Raw genomic sequence first — 26,035 nt, forward strand, 5'->3', positions numbered from 1 at the left:
TACCAACACAACCATTTTGCAGAGATCACACTCACAAAAACGAAATCCTGGAAGGTCAGAACTGAGCAACAGAAACCAGTGTCTTTTCTGCAATCATGTATTGGGTTTACAGTGTCCTACAATCTAGGGTGACAGATGCATCTTGTAGTGATATTCTCTTCTCAGTTTGAAACTGTATTAAAATAAGAATGGCTCTACCCTCACATGATTATAAGGCCCCACTCATTCTTGCAATAGAGTGTATTTCAAACACCATGTTAGATGCTGGAAACACAATGGTTGAGCAAGGCAAAATCCTCATGCTCAGGTAGATTATAGATTAGGAGAGGAGAGACTAGTAAAAAAAAGTTGAGTATAGCTTAAAAAGTGCTTTGATAGAGGTAAGAACATGGGAGACCATCTGGAGAGACTCCTTTCCTAGTAGAAAGGGGTCAGGGTAGTTTTCTGAGAGAAGATGATATCTGAATTGAGACTAAAGGACTAGTGGAAGGTAGCCAGGATGGGTGTGTGTGTGAAAGGGGCTTATAAGCAAAATGGCCAACATATTAAAAGGCCTGGAAGATAGAGATCATGTCACAGTTTGTGGCCAAAATATTTTAGGATAGTTATCACCCAATTGTGAGATGGTAGAATGGCAAGATTTGTGGTCAGAGAGGTAAACAGGGGCAAGAACATGAAGGCCTTCCATGCCATACTGTGATGTTAGGACTTGATTCTAGGGACATTTAAGAACCATAAGATTAGTATTTAGTTTGGAAATATTGCTATGAATTTTAAGAACACAACTGAAATCTAGCTGTTTACTAATGGACTGTGTGTCTGACAGCTTCATGTTTCTGTTAGTGACCCTGAGGTCAAGAAAACAGCTCGGAAATGTGCTCTATCTGTTTCTTCTCTGTGTGTCTACCTTGACTCCATTATTTCTGTGTCTTTGACTAAATAAACTCAGAAAGTCTGACTGTTTGTATGTGCAGTCTTTTATTTTGCTAATTCACAAATGACCTGCGATGCCTTTACCCCTGCCATTTAGTATTGACATTTCAAATTATTTTTAATAGTCTCTGAAGTGCCATGACCTATACTAGGTGCATGGACTCTGCATGAAGATTTGCAAGACTTCTTGAGTTCAATTCCCAGATCTGTCACTAACTGTCTGATTTTGTGCAAATGACTTAAAAACACTCCTTGCTTTGGTTTTCCCCAAGCAAAAGGTGAGAATAATAATAGTATCTATCTTATCAGTTTGTTGTGAAAATAAATCGGGCTAATTTTTGTTAACAATTTAGAACCCTGCCTGTCAAACAGCAGGTGCTTTTTACATGGATAGTTTTTCATTTTAATGAGATAAATATTTGAATGGCCTGGGCCCAGAAGATAGCATGGTAAACCCACTCAGGGAGTGTAACAACCATCATTCAGCAACTAGAAGCCTTCCCTTTCCTACTCTGCACACATTCTCAAATTTGCTTTATGGTAATTTTGAGGGGAATTTATATACTCAGTGGGATTTGGTAATTTGGGTATTTCCTTAAATATAACCTGAACAAATGACAAATGTGCACTTCACTCTGAAACCAAAGTGTGTTTGCCTTTGACAGGTGCATCTGATTTTCACAGCTCCCAGATTTTCTCTAGGTGTGTGAGTATGTTGGGAAAGGGCATTGATTGGGGAGAATCAATCCACTATTTTTTAGCAGTGGTTCTAAACTCCTTTGAAAATGTAATGAAAGCTATAGTCCATCTTTCCAGTAGGGAAAAAAATCACTGAAGCTATGACTACGGACACCAATGGGTCCTTTGCTGTTTTTGCTATAGGCCAAGAAAGTGGACTAAGGATTATTGTAGCCTTTTATGACAATGGTTTCTGATTTTAGGAAAGGAAAAGAGAGAAACAGAAAAAAAAATTCAGGACATCATTTCACACAATACTAGAAACCAAAAAAACTTTAACAAAGGAGCTCTCACATGTACTACTAGGGATAATTCCATTAGCCTGTAAGAAAGGTATGACAGGTTCAACAGTGACTTTGAAAGCTATACTAAATAGTTTGTCATTATTTAAATTGTGCTTTGTGGAGTACCAGGGATTTGGGGGAGGCCCTTGCAAGGACAGTCTGTTAGAAGGGAGGGTTCTGAGCAGATGGAATTGAAATTCTATTCATCCCACATCTAGCAGAGAAGTCCTGCTTTCATAGATATTACTTACTGGGCTTCCATATAAGATAATATTTGAACAAAGGGTTTCATAACTTTCGAGGATTTGGAACCGTTCTTCTAGATATTTGTCTATATAGATAATCACAACTGGAAGCTTCCCAATCTGGATTATCAGAATCTGAGAAAGGTTATATTGGCTGATATACAATATTGTACAGAAGGGCCAGGGTGACCACAGACCCAGTTTATCTACTTCTAAGTATATAAAAATATGGGGCTTCTATGAAGCTACAAAGACGTAGATTTAGAATTAGTAAAAACGTTAATTAGTAAGAAGAATTAAAAATGGAACACACCAAATTGTGAAAGAGGCTGCATAAAAATAGTTGCAAACAATTTTAGGTAAAAGCAGAGCCAGTTATTCGGGTCAAATGAGATAGTTATGGGGATATCCTTTATTGTTAAGGCTGCTGTTGAAGAGGGAGAAGGTCTTCTACAAATCCTCTTTTGATTACAGTTTAAGAAAAAAAAATAGCTGCTTATGTCACATCCAGTGTCATCCATTATGGCAATATCTAAGCTCATAATGTCATTTCACCAGTTTTCAGTTCAGACATTTAGCTGTAATTAGTCATGAGCGATGGTATAAGTAAACCCCATGCATATATGTCAAACAGTACAGAATTGCCAATATTCAGCTTTTTTGGCTATAAATGGCAGTTTCATATGGTCCAATCTAACATTTTCTTGAACATGTTCCTCCCTAGTTTTGAAGCAAAAATATATATTATAGATAATATCCTCCCCTCTGCATTACATCTTGCAGTTAACCCACAGGGGTCCCACTCTTCTCTGATGGCTTGATAAGAGCAGCTGAAGAAGTCTGAATGAGCCTACTGGTTGAAAGTAAAGAGAAAGTAGTCAAGTCCTGTCTTCTCTTGTTCAATAGCTCTTGTCAAGGTTTTTCCTGGGGCTCCTCAAGGGGACAATCATATAGAGCTAAAGTTACAGTAACCCTAAAATCCCCTTGGTTAGTCCTTTAACTATGTATTTTATCTCCTCTACAGGCCCTTTAGTGATAGAATATCTAAAACACAGTGTTCTGTAAAATGAAATGTTAAAATGCCTTGTGGGAGAGTAAGGTAGGTGAAAGGGTTGAGACTTATCAAGGAAGCCAGGCAGAGGCAGCAGCTCCGATTGCTTTTGGAGTGCACTCATGGAAGCTGTGCCCAAGTCCTTTAAAAGCTAGTTTACTTTCCAAGTAAACATGGCTGCCAGCAAGAGCAATGGTGTTCTGGTTCAGAAAAGAAGGGAAGAAATGAAATGCATCAGTAATGTGGGATTTTCAGGCATTTCTGAGATCCTATAAAACCAAAGTGGACATTTCTTCTAGATGCTATTAGCTACTCATCCCTCCCATGTGGGCCCCTTCAGTTTGCCTGCCTGTGAGGAGGCTGCTGAGAATCATTCAAGCCAGTTAAAGAAATGGCTTGAAGTAAGCATCTGAAACACAAACACATTAGCTCAAAGTGCTTGAAACACAGTAATAATCAAAAAGTCCTTACTTCTTCTCTCCTTTGTACCATTCAAAGGCCGGAGGCGGCACACCTGCACCTTCGCATCTTATCAATCCACTGCGTCCCGGGGCCACGGTGCCAGATTTAATTTCCTGAATTGTAGGAGCAACTGAAAAAGAAACAAACAAAGAAACTGGTGGGTAAGTAAAACTAATCTTCAGCAGAAATATAACACACATATATTTTTATTCCTTCTATATTCAAAGCAATCTTATGCCTGATAGGCCAATGCATCACATCTTCAGTGTTTTATGCTTCTAATACAAGACTAGTCATTTTCAGCTTCATTTTTCACGTTGGACAATAGATGAATGTTCCCAAGAAGTGCAGAGTAAATGCAATACATTTTGGCCATGCTTCCTGTTGGAAAAATGGCATTGTTGAGGGGAACACTTCATCTGTACTCCAGTCAAACTACACTCCCATAATAGCTCTCATTTATTGAGTGATCACTAGGAGCCAGTCACTGGGCTTGCTGCTTTATTTTCACGATTTCCTCACAGTAAACTCTAAGCTGGATGGTATTATCCCAAAACCATAAATATGAAAACTGAAGCTCAGAGAGGTTAAATAATTTGTCTAAGTTCACATAGCTACTTAGCTGCAGGATTTGGCTATAATATTGGCATATTGATTTAGGTATATTGACTCAAAGCCTGAACTCTTTCATTATTCTGTGCTTTTTTCTGCTTACTCCCTGTGCTTTAGCACATTAGTGATTTTTTTTGGGGGGGGGTTGTTTCTTCTGCCTGGAATGCTATTCTTTTCCATTTCTACAAATTCAAGGCCCAATTAGGTATCTCCATGCTGTTTCCTGTTGCTCTGGTTGAAAATAGCCCCCCCTTCCCTGAATAGTAGATTTAAATCTCTCATACTGTATAATGTATACTTTCTATCTTGTATTGTTATTATTTATGGATATGTCAGACTTTCTTGTTAGCTGCTTGAAGGCAGGGTGTCTGGTTCATATTTGCATATTCAGAGATCAAAGCACACAAAATGATGCATAAAAAGATTCTTTGTAGCATAGTCACTCCTTTATTTTTTGAAAGGTTATTTACTTTGAAAGAGAGCTAGAGCAGGGAAGGGGCAGAGAGAGAGGGAGAGAACCCCAAGCAGGCTCTGCATTGTCAATGTGAAGCCTGACGCGGGGTTCCGTCTCACAAACTGTGAAATCATGACCGGAGTCAAAATCAAGAGTCGGTTGCTTAATCCACCCAGGCACCCCATACAGCCACTCCTTTATTCATTAAATAGTTGTTGAGCTATCAATATATGCCTAACATTTCTCAAGGTACAAAGCAGTTAAACTCCCTGACATGATGAAGTTTACATTCTAGATGAAGGGAGGGATGGGAAGATACACTACAAGCAGCAAATAAAATAAATAAGTAATTTAAATACAATGTTAGAAGGTGATAAGAAAATGGTTTAAAAAATTAGAGCAAGATAAGAGGAATTAGAGCAAGGCATGGATTGCAATTTTATGTGGGGTAATCTGAGGAGGATTCATCAAGAAAAGTGAGATTTAAGCAAAAACTAGATGTAGATGAGTGAGTTTTCCCTGTGGCTATCCATAGAAAAAGGCTTCCAGGATGAGAGAACAGCTTGCAGTGAGGCCCTGAGGCTGAAGCAAGCCTGGTTTGTTTGAAAATTACCAAAGATATCTGTGTGGCTGAAGCAAAGAGAAAGAAGGGAGATTTTCAGGAGATAGAGTGTGATGATGGTTAATTGCTGCCAACTTGACTTGGTCACAGTGTCCAGCTATTTGCGAAACATTATTTCTGGGTGTGCCTGCTTTTGTATGGAAGTAACCTTCAAATTGGTGGACACAGTAAAGTGTACGGCCCTCTCCCAATTGGGTGCACATAATACATTCCATTGAAGGCATGAGTAGAACTAAAGGGAGAGGAAAGGAGAATTCACCCCTTCTCTGCCTGACTGCTTGAGCTAAAACATCGGTCTCCTTTCCTAGGACTGAGATTTACACCATTGGCTCCCCCAAATCTCAGGCTTTTGGATTGGACTGAACTATACAGTGACTTTCCTGGGTTTTTCTTGTAGACAGCAATTTGGGGCTCTTCTCAGTTTGTATAATCACGTGAGATATTCCTCATAATATAATCTCTTTGTGTGTGTGTGTGTGTGTGTGTGTGCACGTGTAGGTATGTGTAAATATGTATGTGTATATCTACCTATCTAGATATCTATAGGTTTTTAGATATAGATGTGTGTGTGTGTGTGTGTGTGTGTGTGTGTGTGTGTGTACATACATACATACATACATACATACATCGGTTCTGTTTCTCTGGAGAACCCTGATACATGGGACCAAAGGATGGAAGCTCAGGTGGACTTTGAGGGCCATTTTAAAGACTTGGCTTTCCTCTGAGTGAAATGGTGAATTACTATAGAAGAGAGATAGAATCTGACTTTAGTTTCAAAGGTATTTTGGCTGCTGCTGTCTTGAGAAAAGACCATAGTGAGGACAGGAGGAAAGTTGAACACTAGTAGGAAACTGTTGCAGTATGCAAGGCAATGATGTTGGCAGCTCAGACTAGGGTGGTAGCACTAAAGGTAGTGAAAGTAATTGGCTTTAGAGTCTATTGTAAAGTTGAAGCCAATAAGATTTCCCTAACAGACTTAAAATATGAGAGAGGAGTCCACGGTGACTTCATTGGGTTTAACTGCAAAGTTAGAATACCTATTGTCTGAGATGGGTAAGATAGTAAGTCAGTGAATTTGGGAGAGAAACATTAGAAGTTTTATGCATGTGTGATTTTTTAAAAGTTTATTTTTTGAGGCACCTGGGTGGCTCAGTTAGATAAGCATCTGACTTTGGCTCAGGTCATGATCTCATGGTTCGTGGGTTCAAGCCCCACACTGGGCTCTGTGCTGACAGCTGAGAGCCTGTAGCCTGCTTCAGATTCTGTGTCTCCCTTTCTCTCTGGCCCTCTCCTGTTCCCACTCTGTCTCTTTTTCTCAAAAATAAATAAACACTAACAAAATTTTTTTTAAAAAAGCTTATTTATTTTGAGGGAGAGAGAGCACAAGCAGGGGAGGGGCAGAGAGAGGGAGAGAGAGAATCCTAAGCATGGTGTGGAGCCTGATGTGGGGCTCGAACTCATGAACTGTGAGATCATGACCTGAGCTGAAACCAAGAGTCAAATGCTTAACTGACTGAGCCACAGGTGCCCCGTATTTCTTAGAGCAATTTTCAGTTCACACAAAACTGAGTGGAAGGTACAGAGATATTCCGTTTACTCCTTGCCCCAATATATGCATAGCCTCTCTGTTATTGACACCCTCTACACCACAGCAGTACATTTGTTATAGTTGATGAACCTACATTGACACATCATTATCACCTAAAATCCATAGTTTACATTAGATTTCACTGTTGGTGTTGTATATACTATGGATTTAGGCAAGAGCATAATGACATATAACAATGATTATAATATCATACAAATAATTTTCACTGCCCTAGAAATCTTCTGTGCTGTATTAATCTCTATCACCCCTCCACTCTTGGAAACCACTGATCTTTTCATTGTTTCCAAAGTTTTGCATTTTCCAGTATATTAAATTGTTGCAATCATAGAGTATGTAACCATTTCAGATTGGCTTCTTTCACTTAGTGATATGCATTTAAGTTTTCTCCATGTCTTTTCATGGCTTGATAGAGCAATTGTTTTTATCATTGAATAATATTCCATCATCTGGACATCCCACAGCTTATTCATCCATTTGCTTACTAAAAAAAATCTTGATTGCTTCCGAGTTGGAAATTATAAATAAAGCTTCTATAAACATCCATGCACAAGTTTTTGTGTACATTAAGTTTAAATTCTTTGGCTAAATGCCAAGGAGTGCAATTATTGGATCATATGATAAGGTTACGTTTAGTTTTGTAAGAAACCACCACACTGTTTTCCAAAATGGTTCTATAATTCTGTGTTCCCACCAGCGATGTATGGCAGCTCCTGTTGTTCCGCACCCTTGCCAGCACTTGTAGCTGTCAGTGTTCCAGATTTTGGTTTTTCTACTGCATGTGTAGTAGTATCTCATTGTTTTAATTTGCATTTCATTGCTGACATAGGATGCAGAGCATCTTTTCATATACTTATTTGCCATCCGTATATCTTCGGCCAAGTGTCTGTTAAGGCCTATGGCCCATTTTTTAATTGGATTGTTTGTATTTTTGTTGTTGAGTTTTAACAGTTCTTTGTATATTTTGGACAACAGTCGTTTGTCAGATGTGCCTTTTATAAATATTTTTCTCCCGGTGTGTAGCTTTTCTTTTCATACTTTTAATAGTGTGTTTCACAGATCCCCAAATTCTAATTTTAATGAAGTCCAGCTTATCAATTATTTCTTCCATGGATTGTGCATGCCTTTTGGTGTTGCAGCTACAAAGTCATCACCCATCCCAAGGTCATCTAGATTTTCTCCTATGTAATCTTCTAGGAGTTTTATATGAATATCTGTCTTCATAAATATTTTATTTTCCATCAATCTTTTGAACATAGTATATATTTTAAATAACACTATGGGAAAGTTGTCAACACAACAGCAACCTTGAAAATGCAAATACTAATTCATTCAGACAAATGACCTGAGTAAGTGGGCACTCTGGATATATTTTAGATTTCTTTAGAAAGCAATAAAAAGTACAGAGTTTAATGATTTTTCAATATGTAGTGAATATGAAAACTGTAAACACTCTTACTACAGAACATTGCCTTTCCTTTTAAAAATACCCTAGCAAATTCATCATTTTCTGTTAAGGGTGTTACTTCACTTTGAAATTGCAGCACCTCCATTTCTCTGTGGTGTTTTTATTCCTAATAGTAATAGTTCAATTACAATTCTGGAAAAAAAACTTGCAAAGAAATATTTTTATTAAAGTGCTTGCTAATAACTTGGTGAAAAATAATAAAGAAAATGTTTACCAAAAATATTTGAAGAAGAAATAGTTATGAGGTGATACATATGCACATTTATATATGTATATATGTAGTAGATATGTAAATATGTAAATATATTACACATATACATATATATGTCTATGTCTATATGTGTAGGTTTGTGTGTATATACATATACATACAAATATATGTATATCCACACACTTTCATATAAGAAATTGCTTACTAAATTTAGTTATCTTTATAAAGCAAAGATTCACATCCTCCCATAAAAGGCAATAAAATATACAAAATACATCTATACGTAAAAGCCTACTTATTTGTCAATTATTATGACGCTGTTTTGCCTGTGAGAGGCATTGGTAGGATTGCATTTCCACCCTTGTTCTCATAGGCTTTAATCTCTCCTTCTCTCCCTGTCACACTAAGAGGGCATAATCTTTTATGATATCCAACTATTACTGAAGATGAAACAACCATATGCAACAGGAGATCCATCACAAGCTTCTATTGATAACCTGGTTAGTTTAATTACTCTCTTGTTTGTCAAGGGGCCATGACTCATTACAAACAAAACCATGAAATCCAGAACATTGCCTGAAAACCCATGTGTAATGAATTGAAATAAAATCTAATTTGTCATTAAAAGGCTTTTTATGCAGTTGTTTGTGCATATGGCTCAACACTAGGTGCTTTACCACACAAGTTAAAGGGACATGATCCTGTTGTCTAGAGGTTCACAGGTTGCTGTGATGGTCACTGAAAATGGAAAAAAATGCCTAAAATGTCATTGGAAGCATACATGAAGAATAAGTCCAGAGTTAACACTGCACATAAGAAAAGTTCTAAGAACATTTTTTTTGTGTGTGTTAGAGGATGAAAGGGCTGTGGGCTGTGGGTAATCAATATGGAGAAGGCAGTCTCATATAGATTTCATTTGGGGGTTAAAAATTATACACTTAACATAGAAGGCTCTATTTATTGATTTTTCTTGGGGACACAGATGAACCTTTATTCACATTATTCTACCTCTTTTAAAAATAACTGTTCAAGAAGAAGTGGATTTATCCACCTATCTATTTTTCATCACTTTATCAATTAAACAAATATTTTTATTAGGGACCATGTTAATGAAAATAAGTCATATTTCTGGCCTCATAGGGCTAACATTTTTGAAGGGTGTGTGTATGTGTATGCCTGTACACGCACGTACAAAAAGTAAATTAAAAAGTAAATAAATAAATAAATAGTAAGAAAGTTGTATGAGCTAAGATGGAAATTAAGCAGAGTAAAAGAAAAACGTAATATCAAGATGTGTTGTTTTATATAGTGCAGTCATAAAGGTCCTTATTGATAAGGCAATATTTGAACAGAGAATTGCATGTGAGAAAAGGAATCATGTGGTAATATATAGTAAGTTATTACAATAAAAAGAAATAGAAAATGGAAAAGATTTGAATTGAGAGTATGCTTGAGGTGGAAACATACTTAACAGGTTTAAATGGTCATCACAGTTTAAGCAGATAAGTGAGAGGAAGAATCAGAAGGGAAGATTGGGCAGGCAGCTGGGGCTCAGGTTGTGTAGAGTCTGGTAACCCATGGTAAAGCCTCTGAATTTTGTTCTAAGGAGATGAGATTTTGGAGATTTTGAGCAGAGTGACAATCATTTGATTAATATTTTATAAATATTCTTTGGCTGCTGAATGGATCATGGTCTGTAGAGAGGCATGAGGGGAAACAGGCAGAACAGCTAGGAGGCTGTTGCAGTAATTTTTAGGATGATGAGAAAGTCATTGGCCAATCCATAAAAAAGGAAGGAATTGAGAGAAAATTTAATTAAATAGATCATTGGTCACATTGGACCTGAGTCAACTCATTTTAGTTAACTGGCAGTGACAAGGCATTTGTAGTGAAATTCCAAGTTTATCTCATTCTGAACCCTATTATTTTGTGTAAATAAAAGAGTTCTATGGCCACAGAAATGTCTGATTATACCCAGCAGGTTTCTTTTCTAGAGCACATCTCAGAGACTGATGTGCATGTATGCGTTATGAATATTGTAGGGTATGAAGTTTTTCCCAAACTTATGAGACCATGCAATTGTATAAGGTTTTGTATAAGGAACTGTATTCTGGAGTACTGTGGGTTTAATATTTCTTGGGAGACATTCTGGGTATGTTGGATAGTGGCACTAGTAGATGTGTAAGGTCTAGTTCACATCCTATATTACATGATTCATTACTTTCAGGTCAAATCATCCCTGGTTCAACAGGTTTCTATGTGCTCATGAGTTGTAATGTACTCAGGAATTTTATGTGAGGAAAAGGCCTCAATTAATTGCATCATAGTATGGTATATAGTTGCTTATTTGCCAGAAATATATACCTCACAACAATTATGATTAATTAAGTCTCAAACTGGAGCTATAATAATGAATTATAAGTATGCTTAGCTAAGTTGTATAAAATACTTATTTTCTACCAAAAAATGTTCTGTGTTTTAAGGAAGCATATTGGGCCCTTCCTAGAAGAGATAACCAAATGCTAAAATCTAAATGACTGCTTCCAGAACTTACTTGTTTTACCATCACACTCCATTACTCTGTGAATTTTGGCCCTAACCCAGGAGTGTATGCTGCTTTTTTTTAAGGAATGGGAGTGTAAATGTGAGCCTCTGCATGCATTTGTGTTTCTAGAACTGTTTTTATTTCCATGAAGACAGTTTTTGTTTTGCTCAGATGTAACTTCTTTCAATTATACCAAAGTAGCAGAGAGGGTGACTACCTGAGCCTCTCAATTTCATAAGTACAATGGCATCCTTTGGAATAGACAAATTTGTGTGCACCGCTGAAATGTAGGCATACCATTCTTGTATCAAATCGCATACGGCTGTGAGCTGAAGCAATTGCATACTGAAACAAATCAATTTTAGAGAAATGTTATTAACAGATGTGAGGAACAGCAAAGAACAGATGTTGGGAAAAGCCAGCAGTGAAAGGGTCAAGAAGGGGTATTTAACACCTGTGTGATTAGATGCTCATAAAAGAGGAGTCTTCCCTTTTCATTTACTCAGTGGGATTACTTCCATTCATTGTTTAGCCAGTCATTTCAGGATGAAGATAATTAAAGGTTCTTCATCCAAAACTCCAGGCTCTGCAGGTGCAAGCAACAGAACCTTTGCACTTGGCACCCAGTAAGCCTAATCAAGATTCAAGTTTTCTTAGTTACATGACAATAGCCACAAAGACCTTCTTCCTCCCTTGTCATTCTCAATGGGAGTTTTGGTTTTGTACAGAGTCTTATTATCAAAAAGATGAGTGAATCCAAGAATTATTTCAATAGCCTTAGTGAATTGAGGTAGTTCAAAAGAAACTTCATAGCTCCAGTGGCAAACAAATTGACACCATCCCACTCCCTCAAAATGATGGACAGAATGAGGAAGGTGCTGTATTAAATAGTCACAACAATAAAGAAGAGTGAGGAATAGTAAAGAGAAGTAAATCATGAGGAAATCTGTCCTATAGAAGCTACATAGGAAAACACTGGGCTAAATAATCATATTGATGTTGATCTAAATTCTAGACCTTGTGAGCTACACTAAGGCAGCCTCAGTCAAATGAATACTCTTCAAAAAAATTTTAAGGTACCCAGTACATACTAGAGAACACAATATATAGGATGTGCTGAATACACAATTGTTACAGATGTGAATAATGATAGTTGAAAAATTTCTTCCTTGAAGATAGGTTTCACCGTAAGGTAAGAAATAATGGCAATATTTCAAAGGCTGTCATAGATCTCACAGAAATGGATCACAAGGTCAATAAACCCTTCCCATGAAGCAAATATGTCCTTGCCTTATGGACTAATTTGATTCTAAAGAAAGCTGAGAACTCCATGTTATTGTTAAGAGAACATTTTAAAATAATTTATCTAGTCAGATTTTTTAAAAAATGAAACTATTGAAATATAATTGAAAACTAATCTTCATGACCTAAAGGACTTTCACATTGAATCACATCTCTGCTCAGTTGTCACAGGGGATGAAAATAGTACAGTTTGTAATGTACTTCCAGACTCCTCAAGACCTTAAACATTTACACAGTCAGGAAATAGTGCAGTGAAAAGGTTTTTTCTTTTCAGTCAAACAAAAGTGGTTGTAACATTCATTCTCTGAGTTATTTAACCCTTCTAAATCCTAGTTTTCTCCTCTGTAAAATAAATAGTGCCTACTTCATAGGATTGTTGTATAGACAACACAAAACACTTCACGGAAGGTCAGAAATAACCCCACAATTATATGGTCAATTAATCTTCAACAAAGGAGGCAAGAATATACAATGGGAAAAAGACAGTCTCTTTAAAATGTGTTGGGGATACTGGATAGCTACACGCAAAAGAATGAAACAGGACCACTTTCTCATACCATACACAAATATAAACTCAAAATTGATTAAGAATCTAAACGTGAGAATTGAAGCCATGAAAATCCTAGAAGAGAGTACAGGCAGTAATTTCTCTGACATTAGCCGTAACAACATTTTTCTAGATATGTCTACTGAGGCAAGGGAAACACAAGCAAAAACAAACTATTGGGCTTTAATCAAAATAAAAACCTTCTGCACAGCAAAGGAAATGACCAACAAAAATAAAAGACAACGTACTGAATGGGGAGAGATATTTGCAAATGCCATATCTGATAAAGGGTCAGTGTCCAAAATGCATAAAGAATTTATACGAATCAACACCCATAAAGACAAATAATTCGATTAAAAAATGGGCAGAATACATGAACAGACATTTTCCAAAGAAGATGGCCAACAGACACATGGAAAGATGCTCAACATACTCATCATCAAGGAAATGCAAATCAAAACCACAATGACATATCACCTCATACCTGTCAGAATAGCTAAAATAAAAAACTCAAGAAAAAATAAGTGTTGAGGATGTGGAGAAAAAGGAACCCTCCTATACTGTTGGTAGGAATACAACCTGGTGCAGCCACTGTAGATGACAGTTTGGGGTTCCTCAAAAAATTAAAAATAGAGGGGTGCCTGGGTGGCTCAGTTGGTTAACTGTCTGACTCTTGGTTTCATCTCATGTCATGATCTCACAGTTTGTGAGTTCGAGCCCCACATCGGGCTCTGCACTGACAGCATGGAGCCTGCTTGGAATTCTCTCTCCTCTCTCTCTGCCCCTCATCTACTTGCACTATCTCTGTCTCCCTCAAAATAAATAACTAAACTTAAAAAATATTAAAAATAGAATAATCCTACAATCCAGGAATCACACTGTTGGGTAGTTACCCAAAGAACACCAAAACACTAATTCAAAGGGATATATGCACCCCTACGTTTATTGCAGCATTATTAAAACTAGCCAAATAATGAAAGCAGCCCACGTGTCCACAGACAGATGAATGGATAAAGACGTGGTCTATATATACAATGACATAATATTTAACGAGAGAGAGAGAGAGAGAGAGAGAGAGAGAGAGAGAGAGAGAAATCTTGCCATTTGCAACAACATGGATGGAGCTAGAGAGTATAATGCGACACAAAATAAGCCAGTCAGAGAAAGACAAATACCATATGATTTCACTCATATGTGGAATTTAAGAAATCAAACAAATGAACAAAGACAAAAGAGAGAGAGAGAGAGAGAGAGAAACCAAAAAGCAGACTCTGCACTATAGAGAACAAACAGATGGTTACCAGAGGGGAGGTGGAAGGGGGGGGATGGGTAAAATAGGTGAAAAGGATTAAGAGTAGAAAGTAAACTTATTTTGATGAGCACTGAGTAATATATGGAATTGTTGAATCACTATATGGTACAACTGAAACTAACAGAACACTGTGTATTAACTATACTGGATTTAAAATAATTTAAAAAAAACCATACAACATCATGAAAAGTGCTTACCCTAGTGCTTTGCACTGAGTTAGCAGCCAATAATAACATTAATTATTTTTAAACAGGTATTATTACTAGTGAATAGGATATCACAGTCTTGCTCCCTTTAAAACATGAGATCATGATAAGATATGGATAGAAAGGGAACTAATTTTTAAAACATTCATTGTCTTAGAACAGCAAGCATGTGACTGATTTAATTAAAGGCCAGACCAGTATCACTTTTCTTTTTTTTTATAATTTTTTAAAGTTTATTTATTTTTGAGAAGGAGACACAGAGTGTGATCGGGCAAGTGGCAGAGAGAGAGAGGGAGACACAGAATCTGAAGCAGGCTCCAGGCTCTGAGCTGTCAGCAGAGCCTGAAGTGGGCTCGAACCACAAACTGTGAGATCATGACCTGAGCCAAAGTCCGACTCTGAACCGACTGAGCCAGCCAGGCGCCCCATGGACCAGTATCACTTTTTAGTCTCCCAGAATTTCATCTATTCCCTAACTTATAATTGTAGTTAACCAAGAAAATTTTCTTTGAAAGGCATTTGTGATAGACCTTGTATAATTTCTCAATGACCAAAAAGTAAGAGGCTTAGGTTCAATAATGTGATAGAACATCAAAAGTGTATGGAACACAAAGGTGTTCTTTCTAGAAAGATAGGCAATTGTGGACATACATTATGTGTTAAGGCATATCAAAGATCAATGTATCGATTCAGTTAAGCTTATGATGAGATCATTTTCTCTTTCACAAGAAAGACAATGAAAAGTGGAATTTCACATTAAATTCACATGAATTTCACATAAGATTGACTTCAGTGGTTTTATTAAAGGTTCAATATCCATCTCAGTGTACTAAGCTGTGGTCTCTGATTCCCTTATGTTTGCACAGGTGCATAACAAGCAAACCATTTTGTAAAATATTCCAGAGCTAAGATATATAAGTGCATATTAAATCTGATTTTAGGGGCGTTGGTAAAGGACCTTGCACTAGTCCCCTAAACCCACAAAGAGAAAAATCTGTTCATTGTTTAAAACTACAACATATGGGATTCTTTTTCTAAACTCCTGGTTTAATGCTATAACTCTTTCAAGAAGGTTAAATATACTTAAGCTTTCGTCAGTCATATATATTGTGGTGTGAGTGGTCTGATATTGTGCTGATCATGAGGGTACATCTGTTAGAGGCTGTTGAAAGATGGATGGTTGGGTTATCTGTGACTCATGAATAAGTAGATAAAAGAACAGTAAGGAGATAAAAGGGTTATATAATGAGGAGTTTGTTGGTGCTTAGGCAGAATTCATTCACATCATGCTTTTGGCAAGGGTCAGCAGTAGTGAAATTACAGCTTGAAGTAGCTGTCCTCTTATAGTCAGCAATGCTCACTTCAGTGATGCATCCACTGTAAAATATGTCTGAGATTTATTGGGCCACCAGCTGTATCAATAGGAATTAAATGGTTCACTGTTTTCCTAGCTGTTCACCAAACTTTCTTTCTTTAGACTTTATTCATGATTTGATCTCTTCTCTGTTGTCAGTCATGCTGAAATTATAGCTGAATGTGATTGATTTGGATACAGTGGACAAGTTTGCAAGAATTTTGAAGTTGGGTTCTCCAAAGGCATCTCTATTCTCAGCACGTATGATCTTGCAACACAAGTTGCCCATCAGTACAAACCTTCCGAGTCTCTAAATGTTTGCATACATTTTTTTCATGTTGAAGCTATTATGAATTTCCTGATATAAAAATTATTTTTAGTGAATACCTCCAAAATAAAGAATAGAAGAGTTCAGATGCTCTCTTTAGGTTACTTCTAAAACATGAAAATATTCTGGGAATTTTTTTTCTCATGGGGAAAACCTTCTAGTTATATTAATCGGTCAAGACATATTATTTAAGCTTCTATTATGTTTATTGTTATGGTTTAAGTCATGGTACATTTCCAAAAGATTATAAATGATCTCTCAGAATACAAATAAACTAGATATATATAAATTTAAGATTTTTGTAGTCAGTCAATGTAAAAAATACTAGTAAAGATATACTAGGTAATAGATGGGGATAATGTTGGTGGAACTTTTCCTTAGGCTAATTCTCAGCAGATCACATTTCCCTCTGACTTCAGGGCCAGCTTCCTCCAAGGACCTACTAGTAAACCTGAAGGCACCAGGGGACCTTGGGCTGGTATGTGACTTCTGCCCTCCGCAGAATAATCAGTGAATTAGATTTCTTAGTTGACTAAACGGTTTATTATTTCTTCTTGTTTCCGTGGCCTTCAATAATCTTAAAATAGCATATTTAAAAAGTTGATTAAAATTCAATTATTAAAATTGTTTAATTCTGAAAAATGAATAATTCATATTGCTAATATATTCCAAAGAATTACTTTCCAAACATACTGTCTTGGAGGAAGAGAAAAGAAAGGCTTTGAGTAGCTAGGAAAAAAAAAGGAAATTAAGAAAAAAAAATTATGTCATAGAAATATAGTTGTAAACTACCCATTTCTTCTTGTTTACTGCCCTCAAATGCATGAGGGAAAATGTTATAATTCTAGCAAGACTATAGGAGATGTATTAAGTGAGTTGCCATTCTTTAAAACTATATGCACAGATTCCCTAGTAAGAAAATGAACATTAAACTGAACCACTTCTACCTCTCCATGTATTTTGAGGTGGCAATCAGCTGTGTGCACGGACCTGCATCCTGGAGTTTGCAGTGTTATAGAATTTCTATACGGTTCAAAGAGTAAAGAAACAGAGGTCATGACTGTGGAACAGATGTGCTTCATCCATCGACTCGCTCTGAACTTATGAACAGGAGAAAGATAACGGAGCAGGAAGTGATACTAGTTGTAGAATTGAGAGGTAATTTTTCTCCCATTTGAAAAACACAGTTTTAGACACTTCTATTTATGGATAAAGAAAGCCAAATCAGAGCAAACACAGTAAGGGTAACTAAGAGCAAAAGAATAAGAAGATATAAAGTAGGAGAGACATTTACCTACAAATAGTGTAGCTTAAAGAAATAAAAAGATGTGGGAGGAGGGATGGCAGAAAAACTGTAATTTTCAGAAACAATAGCATAGGTTTATTTGGAACTAAGAATGTTTAACAAGGGAAAAATGTCATTCTTCCTAAGATGATTAGATAAAACGTGGTATGAGAAAACTCTGCCTAACAGCAAAAGTAATTTGACAACTGAAGGGTGTGTCAGGAAAGGGAGAGTCTGACTGACAAATAAGAAATTTCATGTCAGCAAGAGTAGCACATAAATAAATTATTAGAGAAAATGTTTAGGCTCTTTCCTCCTCTGCTCGGAAATATATTTTGCCCCAAATGCAGCTGATACCCTCCTTATAATCTCAATCTTATTTACTGCCTCTTAGGTCAAAATCAGTAGATTCCTCACTATTTATTGCTCTCATCCTGCAAAGCTTATCTGTGCATTTGATGAACAGTTACTGTTGCCATTTCATCAAAGTCATTACAAAACATTTCCAAGTCTTGAGAGACTGTAATCTTGTAGATTCTGCCTTTAAAGTGCATCTTATCATTCCTTATCACCCCATAGCTATCATGCTGGGGCAAGTCAACATCACCTCTGGCTTGAAATATTGGAAGTTTCCTAAGTGGAGTCCCCCTGCTTTTACCCTTGCTCCCTATATTGGCGATTCTCAATATAGAACGATAGCGTTTCTGATAAAACAAGTCAAATTCTCAATCTTGCTACTACACACAGCCACACCCTGGCTTTTCCTTCCATTCAGAATACAAGTCAAATGCATTACAGTGGTCCACAAAACCTTAAACAATCTGACTCTCCTGCACCCCCCCCCACCCGGTCTCTCTCATTCTCTGACCACATTTCTGTCCGCTCTCTTTCTTGCCCAGTATTCTCTGGCCACACTACGTGATATGACATGGACACGGACATATGAAATAGGGACAACCAAGAATTCCCTACCTTAGGTTCTTTATACTTGGTATTTCCTCAGCATAAAATACTCAACCCTCAGATATATTCATTTCTTGGTTGCATCCTCATTGCTTCCAGTCTGTGCTCCAATTCTACCATATTGAAGGGACTTCTCTGTCTATATAAAATGATAATACTGCTCCCTTACCCTACAGCTCCTTCCTTCCATCCTCATTGTTCTCTCTACCAATGATTTCCATCTGACACAGTATATATTTACTTCTTTATTTGCTGATTGCCTCTTTTCCTTCATTGGAAAATATAATCCATGAAGAATCAGTCTTGTTTTGTTCAGTGATGTATCCTAGGCTAGTGCCTGGAACATAGTAGGCACTCAAAAAATAAAAGATATATTATTTCTATCTAATGAATAAAATCTTAAAACAACCATTCAATTCTCTATTACAAAAATGTGACATATCGTAAGCCAAGGCAGATGTCATAGTGTTATTTCTCTTTCATGAGTAGAAAATTTCTGTAGCATTATCATTTGTATGTGTAAAATCTCTAATACTGTGTGCCTCCAAAATGAATAACGTAATGTCTGCAAATATATCACCTTAGTGTTTTTGATAAGTTTTGCTACATAATAATATCATATTTTTCTCCTCTCTTCATACTGAGTTAAATTAATATATATCTGTGTGTATGCATATATATTTTTAATATACAATAAATATATTTTTATATACTTATATAGTATATATAATGTGTGCTATATTTATATGTTATATATGTAATTAAATTTAATGTATTCCTTAGAGTACTTAGATATGATTTATAATAAATCATCTGAAATTAAATAGTTAACTTTATAGTTATAAGGTATCACAGGTAGCACTACATAACTCAGCACTAAAATACAATATAGCTGGGCAGCTGAGTCGTAGAAAACATTCAAGCATTATTTGTCTATCATATTCCTCAATATATTGTGACTCAAAAAGAAAGCACAGATAAACTTTAGGCTTATGCCCTGTTTTACTTAGCTATTGTCACAATAATACTCTGTAAGAAATAATCACTACAACTTAGTGACATGCATCAGTATCTAGTTCTCTCATGTGTCTTATTCTCTGTCACATCTGTAATGCCCATTAGTCAAAACAGTCATATAGTCAAGTCTGTCATCAATGGGGCTGAGAAATATTCTATGTACAATTGGAGGGGGATGGGAGATAATATTGTGCTAAGGAATCATCCAGACTATTACTTGTAGAATTTTCCAAAGTCATTCAGGCTCAGAGTCTCTTCCATACCAAAGCCAAAGAGAGCTCCATGGGTCTGCCTTGAAAAGGAAAGTTTGTTTCACGTTCTGGTGAGGAAATGGGGTGTCTGAAATGAATTGTGGATTTCACCGCGGTTTAATGTGAGAGATATCTGACTAAAGATAACCACAGAGAACAGAGCTTCCATGGAAACCAAAAGGATAGCAAGCACTATGTAAACCAAGTACTGTGGAAAGGTAGCATGTCAAGGTGTTATTAGAGCATCCCGAAAGGTTGGTATGAGGACCCATCATAGGAAGACTCCCTACTTCTTTAGCTACCATAAATGAGATACATTTGAAAATTGGGAGATATTTTTCTATGTTCATATTTCATCTACTGACTCAATATTTATTCTGAGTTATTGTCTTTTCTCTTATTCATTAATTTAATCAGTGCTATTGGTCAAGGATATATGAAATAGTTCTTAGAGAAGCTGAGGACTCTAGTGAAATTAGGAACTGGCCAATAATGTGTGATAAACTTTTGTTTCTCTAAGACCTAGCCCAGGAAGAGGAAAATGGAAAACACTTTAAAGAAGTTTGTTGAATAACTGAATGTGATGAATGAATGAACTCTATGAAATACTAGGATTCTATGAACTTACTAAAATTTATACTCCAGGCTTTTCCAACTTAATATGGTTAAATTCTAATGAGTTACATTCAGTGTTGATGGGTTTATTATTTTCATGTAGTACATAAGTGATACTTAAACACATTCATACTGTGTGGCCAAATATTGATACCAATGGCATTTCCTAACAATGTACATTTCTTAAAGAATTTCTTTAACAAATTAATTTTTAGTGCATAGGGATATGGAAATAGGATTATTTCTGGGCCCTTTTCACCTAAAAATTACTCTAAAGCTAAAAATACATCTGAAAAAAATTATACATTCTAGCCATAAAAGGCTATACTTAGATCAAATAAATGGATACACTTGCTAAGGAAATTAGTATTTATTTTGACTAGAAATCTTTGTTATTAGTTGAATCTAAAACATATATATGAGTCCAAACAATTTATTCACTTTGTGTGTAAATTGCAAGATATTAGTACAGTCCCTCTTTATCCACAGGGGATATATTCTACCACCTCTAGTGGATGCCTGAAACTTTGGACAGTATAGAACCTATGTAGACTTTGTTTTTCCCTATAAATACATACCCATGGTAAAGTTTAATTTATGAATTAAGCACAGTAAAAGATTAATAAAAATAATTAATAATAAAAGAAGAACAGCCATAATGATATACTATAATAAAAGTTACATGAATGTGGTTTCTCTCTCTAAAAAAATATCCTATAGTGTTCTCACTGTTATTTTTCCTGTAATGAGGTAAGATGATAAAATGCCTATGTGATGAGATGAAGTGAGGTGAATGACATAGGCAGTGTGATCTACTGTTAGGCTACTAAATCCTTCTGATCGCATCTCAGAAGGAGGATCATCTGCTCCCAGACCATGGTGGATAATGGGTAACTGAAACCCTGGTAAGTGAAACTGCTGATAAAAGGGGACTGTTGTATAAACTAGAGAGTTGATCTGTGAACACTGGGTATACTGGAAACCATTTATGTGTTTGTTTGTAAAAGATAGGACGGATGATTTCCAGAATGTTAGAAGTAATATGTGCTGCTTCTGTTTGGTTAAATGTTCAGTTTAGTATTTCTACCTGAATTTGAGTTCACTATTTTTTTAAATGGAAATTCACAATTGGAGGTGAGTATGATTATAGTGTAAGAAGTTTAAAGACTGGTCAAGATAATGCTCCCCATTGAGTCTATTATCTTCAAGGTCTTTCTAGTGTATTCCACTATGTGCCCCATGAAATAATGGTCCATCATGGATTTAATGTTTTTTTGTTTTTGTTTTTGTTTTTTACCCAAGTAATCCTATCAGGTAACTTAGCAACAGCATCAATTAAACTATTTCAATGTGGTTTTGTGGTGTGGTGTGGTGTGTGTGTGGTTTGTGTGTTGTATGTTAACTCTATTTCTTCCAAAATGGAAATAAGTCTGCATTTGGTAACTGAACCAAATGTTTCCAGGGCATTTTAAATGTATAATTCATAAAAACCAAAAAATGGTAAAACAATGCACAGGCCCTACTAGCATTCGTTTAGCTATAGAAAATATGCAAAAACTCCAGGTAGAACAGGTTTTGTCTTTTACCATTTTAATGAGCTTTGGGACTTTCATGCATATTAGTTATGTTGCCCTAATTACTCATTATAATTCTAATGTGCATTTTATATTTAATTACAATGCTTATAAAGATTTGGTATGGACAGTAAATTATTATAACTAGCATGTGCATAATGATTATGAACTGAATTTATTAACTTTTATACCAGCATTTAGTGTTGGTAACTTTCATTTTCACCTTGGTGATTAACCACATTGTCTGATTAAACAAATATTTGTGTGGAATTAATTGTAAATGACAAAGAGCAGTGCCCACTTTTTTGCTTTTTGTCAATTTGCATCAAATATTATTTTTAGTTTTCTTAGCTATGCCATTACTAGACAAGTTCATTTACAAATGTAAAGTATTGTTATTTTTTCTTTATTATTCAAAATATTTTAGGCTTGTTAAGATATTTCAACAGGGAGCTTGATGTCAGATGATTAAAAACTTCCCACTAGGGTAGGTAAAGTTAAGAGTTTTTTTCTGAGATATTAGCTTAAACACATCCTAACTGCAAGGTATGCAATTTAAAAAAAAAAACAACAAAAATGATTCTCACATTTTGTAAACATTAAGAATAGCTGTCCTCTATCAACAAGAATTTCTCTTCCTGTTTGGAAAAATGCATTTCCACAAATCTTAGATGTTAATTCTTTGCCAAATTGCTTATATTAAAAATACACAACAGCTCCAGATTCATTTTCCATCCCTGAAATTTAGCACAGGGCTCTGTATCAAGTGGGCCATCAATACTTGTTAATTGATAATTAGGGTGGCAATAAGGTTTCCTTGTAAAAATTCACATTCACTTAGAGGGAAATAAAAATAACAAGAACTTGAATGTGAATGAAATTTTAACCTTATCAGATAAAGTCTATATTTTTGGACTCCAGATAGTCTTATTCCTAATCCAGGTAATACTTACATTCAGGAAAGTATTTATCTGAAAAATTCCTTTATATAGTGTACTACTTCGGAGCTTTGCATTAAGAATTCATTTAGCGGGGCGCCTGGGTGGCTCAGTTGGTTAAGTGGCCGACTTCGGTCATGATCTCGCGGTCCGTGAGTTCGAGCCCGCGTCGGGCTCTGTGCTGACAGCTCAGAGCCTGGAGCTTGTTTCAGATTCTGTATCTCCCTCTCTCTGACCCTCCCCTGTTCATGCTCTGTCTCCCCCTGTCTCAAAAATAAATAAAACGTTAAAAAAATTAAAAAAAAAAAGAATTCATTTAGGATCTTAGCTTATAACCAGTCACTAGTTGCAGGATGCTGGGCAAACATAACATTTTAAAACTTCAAATCCTGCCTCTCTAATACAGGGATGACACAATCTACTTCAAAGACTTGTGGCAATTCAATGAAGTGGTTGTATATAAAGAATGAGCACAAGGAAAGCCTGGCATGTAATGAACATTTGAAAATTTGAAAATGTGAGGCGCTGTCACACAAATGCTACTGCAACCTTGATTCAAAGAGACTGTTTATTTTGCAGAGCAACGTACGTATCTAACATTCATCTTCCTCAAATCCTCCTGTATAATTTATCTACTGACAAACGTGGTATGCATGTATGTACATATATAATTATGGCAGCATACATGTATTAAATATTCATTTATATATAGGTGCATAAGTGTATATGTATATATTTGAATAAATTTTTTATTACAAACCATTAATTTCCTATCATGTGACCACTTGGGGCATGGATATGATAGTCTCATATACTATTCCATTGTTTGCTATGTAGTGGAATTACTAGTTCACCCTTTGAACGACTCTTATGAAAACAATCTATAGACTTGTATGACACTTATTTATATATGTTAATTGATATCATTGAACTTCTGTAAGTATTAATAATAACAGTCATTATTATTTTGTACAATTATATATTATGCAATTGTATACAGAAAAACAGATATACAGCTACATAGTAATATAGCACATTATTATTTACAAAGTAATGCTATTATCTCCTTCAGTACACTGTAGTCTCTAAGGTAGATTGTATTGCTTAGTTACCTTTTTTTCCCTGTAAATAGCAAACATTTATTAAGTATTCACTGCAATGTCAGTTACTATGTTATGGCCTTAGCAGCTAGAACTATGTCTTGCACATAATAAATCTTTGTAATCTGAGAGAATAGGTGAATGAATTATAGTTTATCTACTATATAGTCTATTGACTTACGGGAAAGTTTTTGAAGATTATTTTTTGTTTAATAGACTGTGTATGGGTAAAGGAAACATAATGAACTGATAGGTGAAACTTCCTATCAGTCCGTTAAGTGTTTTCATGGCAAGATTCTCTGAATATTTACTTAATTTCCTGAATTAATTAGTAAGATATTTTTTAAGAAATAAAAATAACCACATACCTCTTTTAAAGTATTTCTAAGATTTAATTCTAAAACCTTAAATTGCTTTGAAATTGAGTTTATGCCAAATTGTGTATTTTTTGTGGTAATACGGCCATACTAGAGTAAATAAAAATGCTTCCTGCTTTTTACTCATATGTTTGTCATCCATGCATTTCTTCTAACATGCCCCCGGTCAGGAAATGAAATGTTAACACCAGGAGCTCTCCAGGTCACCTAACTAAGTGATGCTCATGGGGAAAACAAAACAAACTAAACTGTACAGAATCCAAACACTGCCATTGCCAGGGGCTGCACCAATGTTCCACATATGAACTTGGAAGAATAATAGAGTGTGAGAGATAGTTGCAGAGTATGAAACTCCTATTCAAGAGCTGTTCAGTTCTGCTTCCAGTGATGGTACACCTATGCTCCCTGACAAGTGCATTGAAACTACCAACTTCCTATTTGGTTGAAACAATTTTGTGTCATCTTACTATAAATTAATGACTTAAACCTATGTGAACAAATCTGTCCTTTTATTGTTTCTTTCTTGTCTTATTTTTTCAGTCTTAAGAAGATGTTGACTTCAAAGACTCCTGAAATAGAACATACAAGCACCCAAAAAAGGAGGCTGAAGTGTCTTTTTGATACCTAGATTTTCCTGCCATTGGTGGATGCCACAAAAATTCTTTGTCCTCTCCTCAGTAAATATATTTTAAAGTCCCCTGGCAGTCAATGATCTAATGTTTATACTTCTAACTTTCACTGAGTGATTTTAAAGGCCCATTAAGTGTACTGTTGGCAATTTTTCTGTGGTGCAAGTTGAATCCTGTGTAATTATATTGCCGGTAAGATGGACTGGAGGAGTTTGAGTTTAAAATGTGATAATTGGCTTAGTTTAGTTTAATAGTGAAGGATTGAACTGTGGGCATTTCAAGAGGGATGGAAAGTCCTAAGGGAAGGGATTAACTCAACTGGGAATTGGGAAGAAATGTTCATTCTCATGGAAAGTTAAGGAAATAGAAAGGATTTTAATTTAAAATATTTGGTTTATTTTTCTACCCACATGCTCACTCCTACCCTAAGAAAAAAGAACAACTGAAATTTGCACTTGTAGAGAAGGAATGGTTGTTAGAGATTGGTCATTTCTCTCTCTTTACCCTAGGGTAGCTATGTGTCAACAGAACATAAATATTCTGCTCAGTAACTCCACGGAGGAGTTTTCTAAAAGCACGTAGTCCATGTGGAGAGGTCTATGATTTTCCAGTTGTGTCTACAAGTGGAAGATAAGTTCACTTCTTGTGAGTGTTACAATCTGGTGCATTGGGCCAGAAACCTTGAGGAATAGACAAAAGAAATGGATTTAAGGAGCAAAAAAAGCATTGAGAGAAAGAGGTTTTGGAGGAGCCAGGTTGTTTTGGGCCTGGAATTATAGATACTCTGTGGGTAAATTTTAATAGCTGTGTGGCTGTCTTTAAACTGCTCTGATCAAAAATGCAGACTTAGGTCTTAGGTGTGAGTCATAAGGGATTTTCATAGTAGGTTGTGGGTCTTTGTCTTGGATCTTTGTACTGAGAGAATGACCTTTATGATACAGGTAAGCAGAAATATTATATGCAGAGTCATTTTTAGTAGGAGTGGCCTGAGTAAGCAGGCCGACCA

At 35.9% G+C, this 26,035-nt stretch overlaps 1 protein-coding gene across 7 annotated transcripts in view; it reads right to left on the bottom strand.

Annotated features, from left to right (window-relative positions):
• NEGR1 (neuronal growth regulator 1) overlaps positions 1-26,035 on the bottom strand; it is an 836,662-nt gene that overhangs the window by 181,688 nt on the left and 628,939 nt on the right. For all 7 annotated transcript variants that reach the window (XM_007089805.3, XM_042997574.1, XM_042997579.1 and 4 more), the window contains exon 5: positions 3,723-3,843. In XM_007089805.3, the coding sequence (XP_007089867.1) occupies positions 3,723-3,843 (121 nt within the window). The remainder of the gene's footprint in view (positions 1-3,722; positions 3,844-26,035) is intronic.

The sequence above is a fragment of the Panthera tigris genome, chromosome C1 (assembly GCF_018350195.1).
Source record: "Panthera tigris isolate Pti1 chromosome C1, P.tigris_Pti1_mat1.1, whole genome shotgun sequence".
Classification (NCBI taxonomy): Eukaryota; Metazoa; Chordata; class Mammalia; order Carnivora; family Felidae; genus Panthera; species Panthera tigris.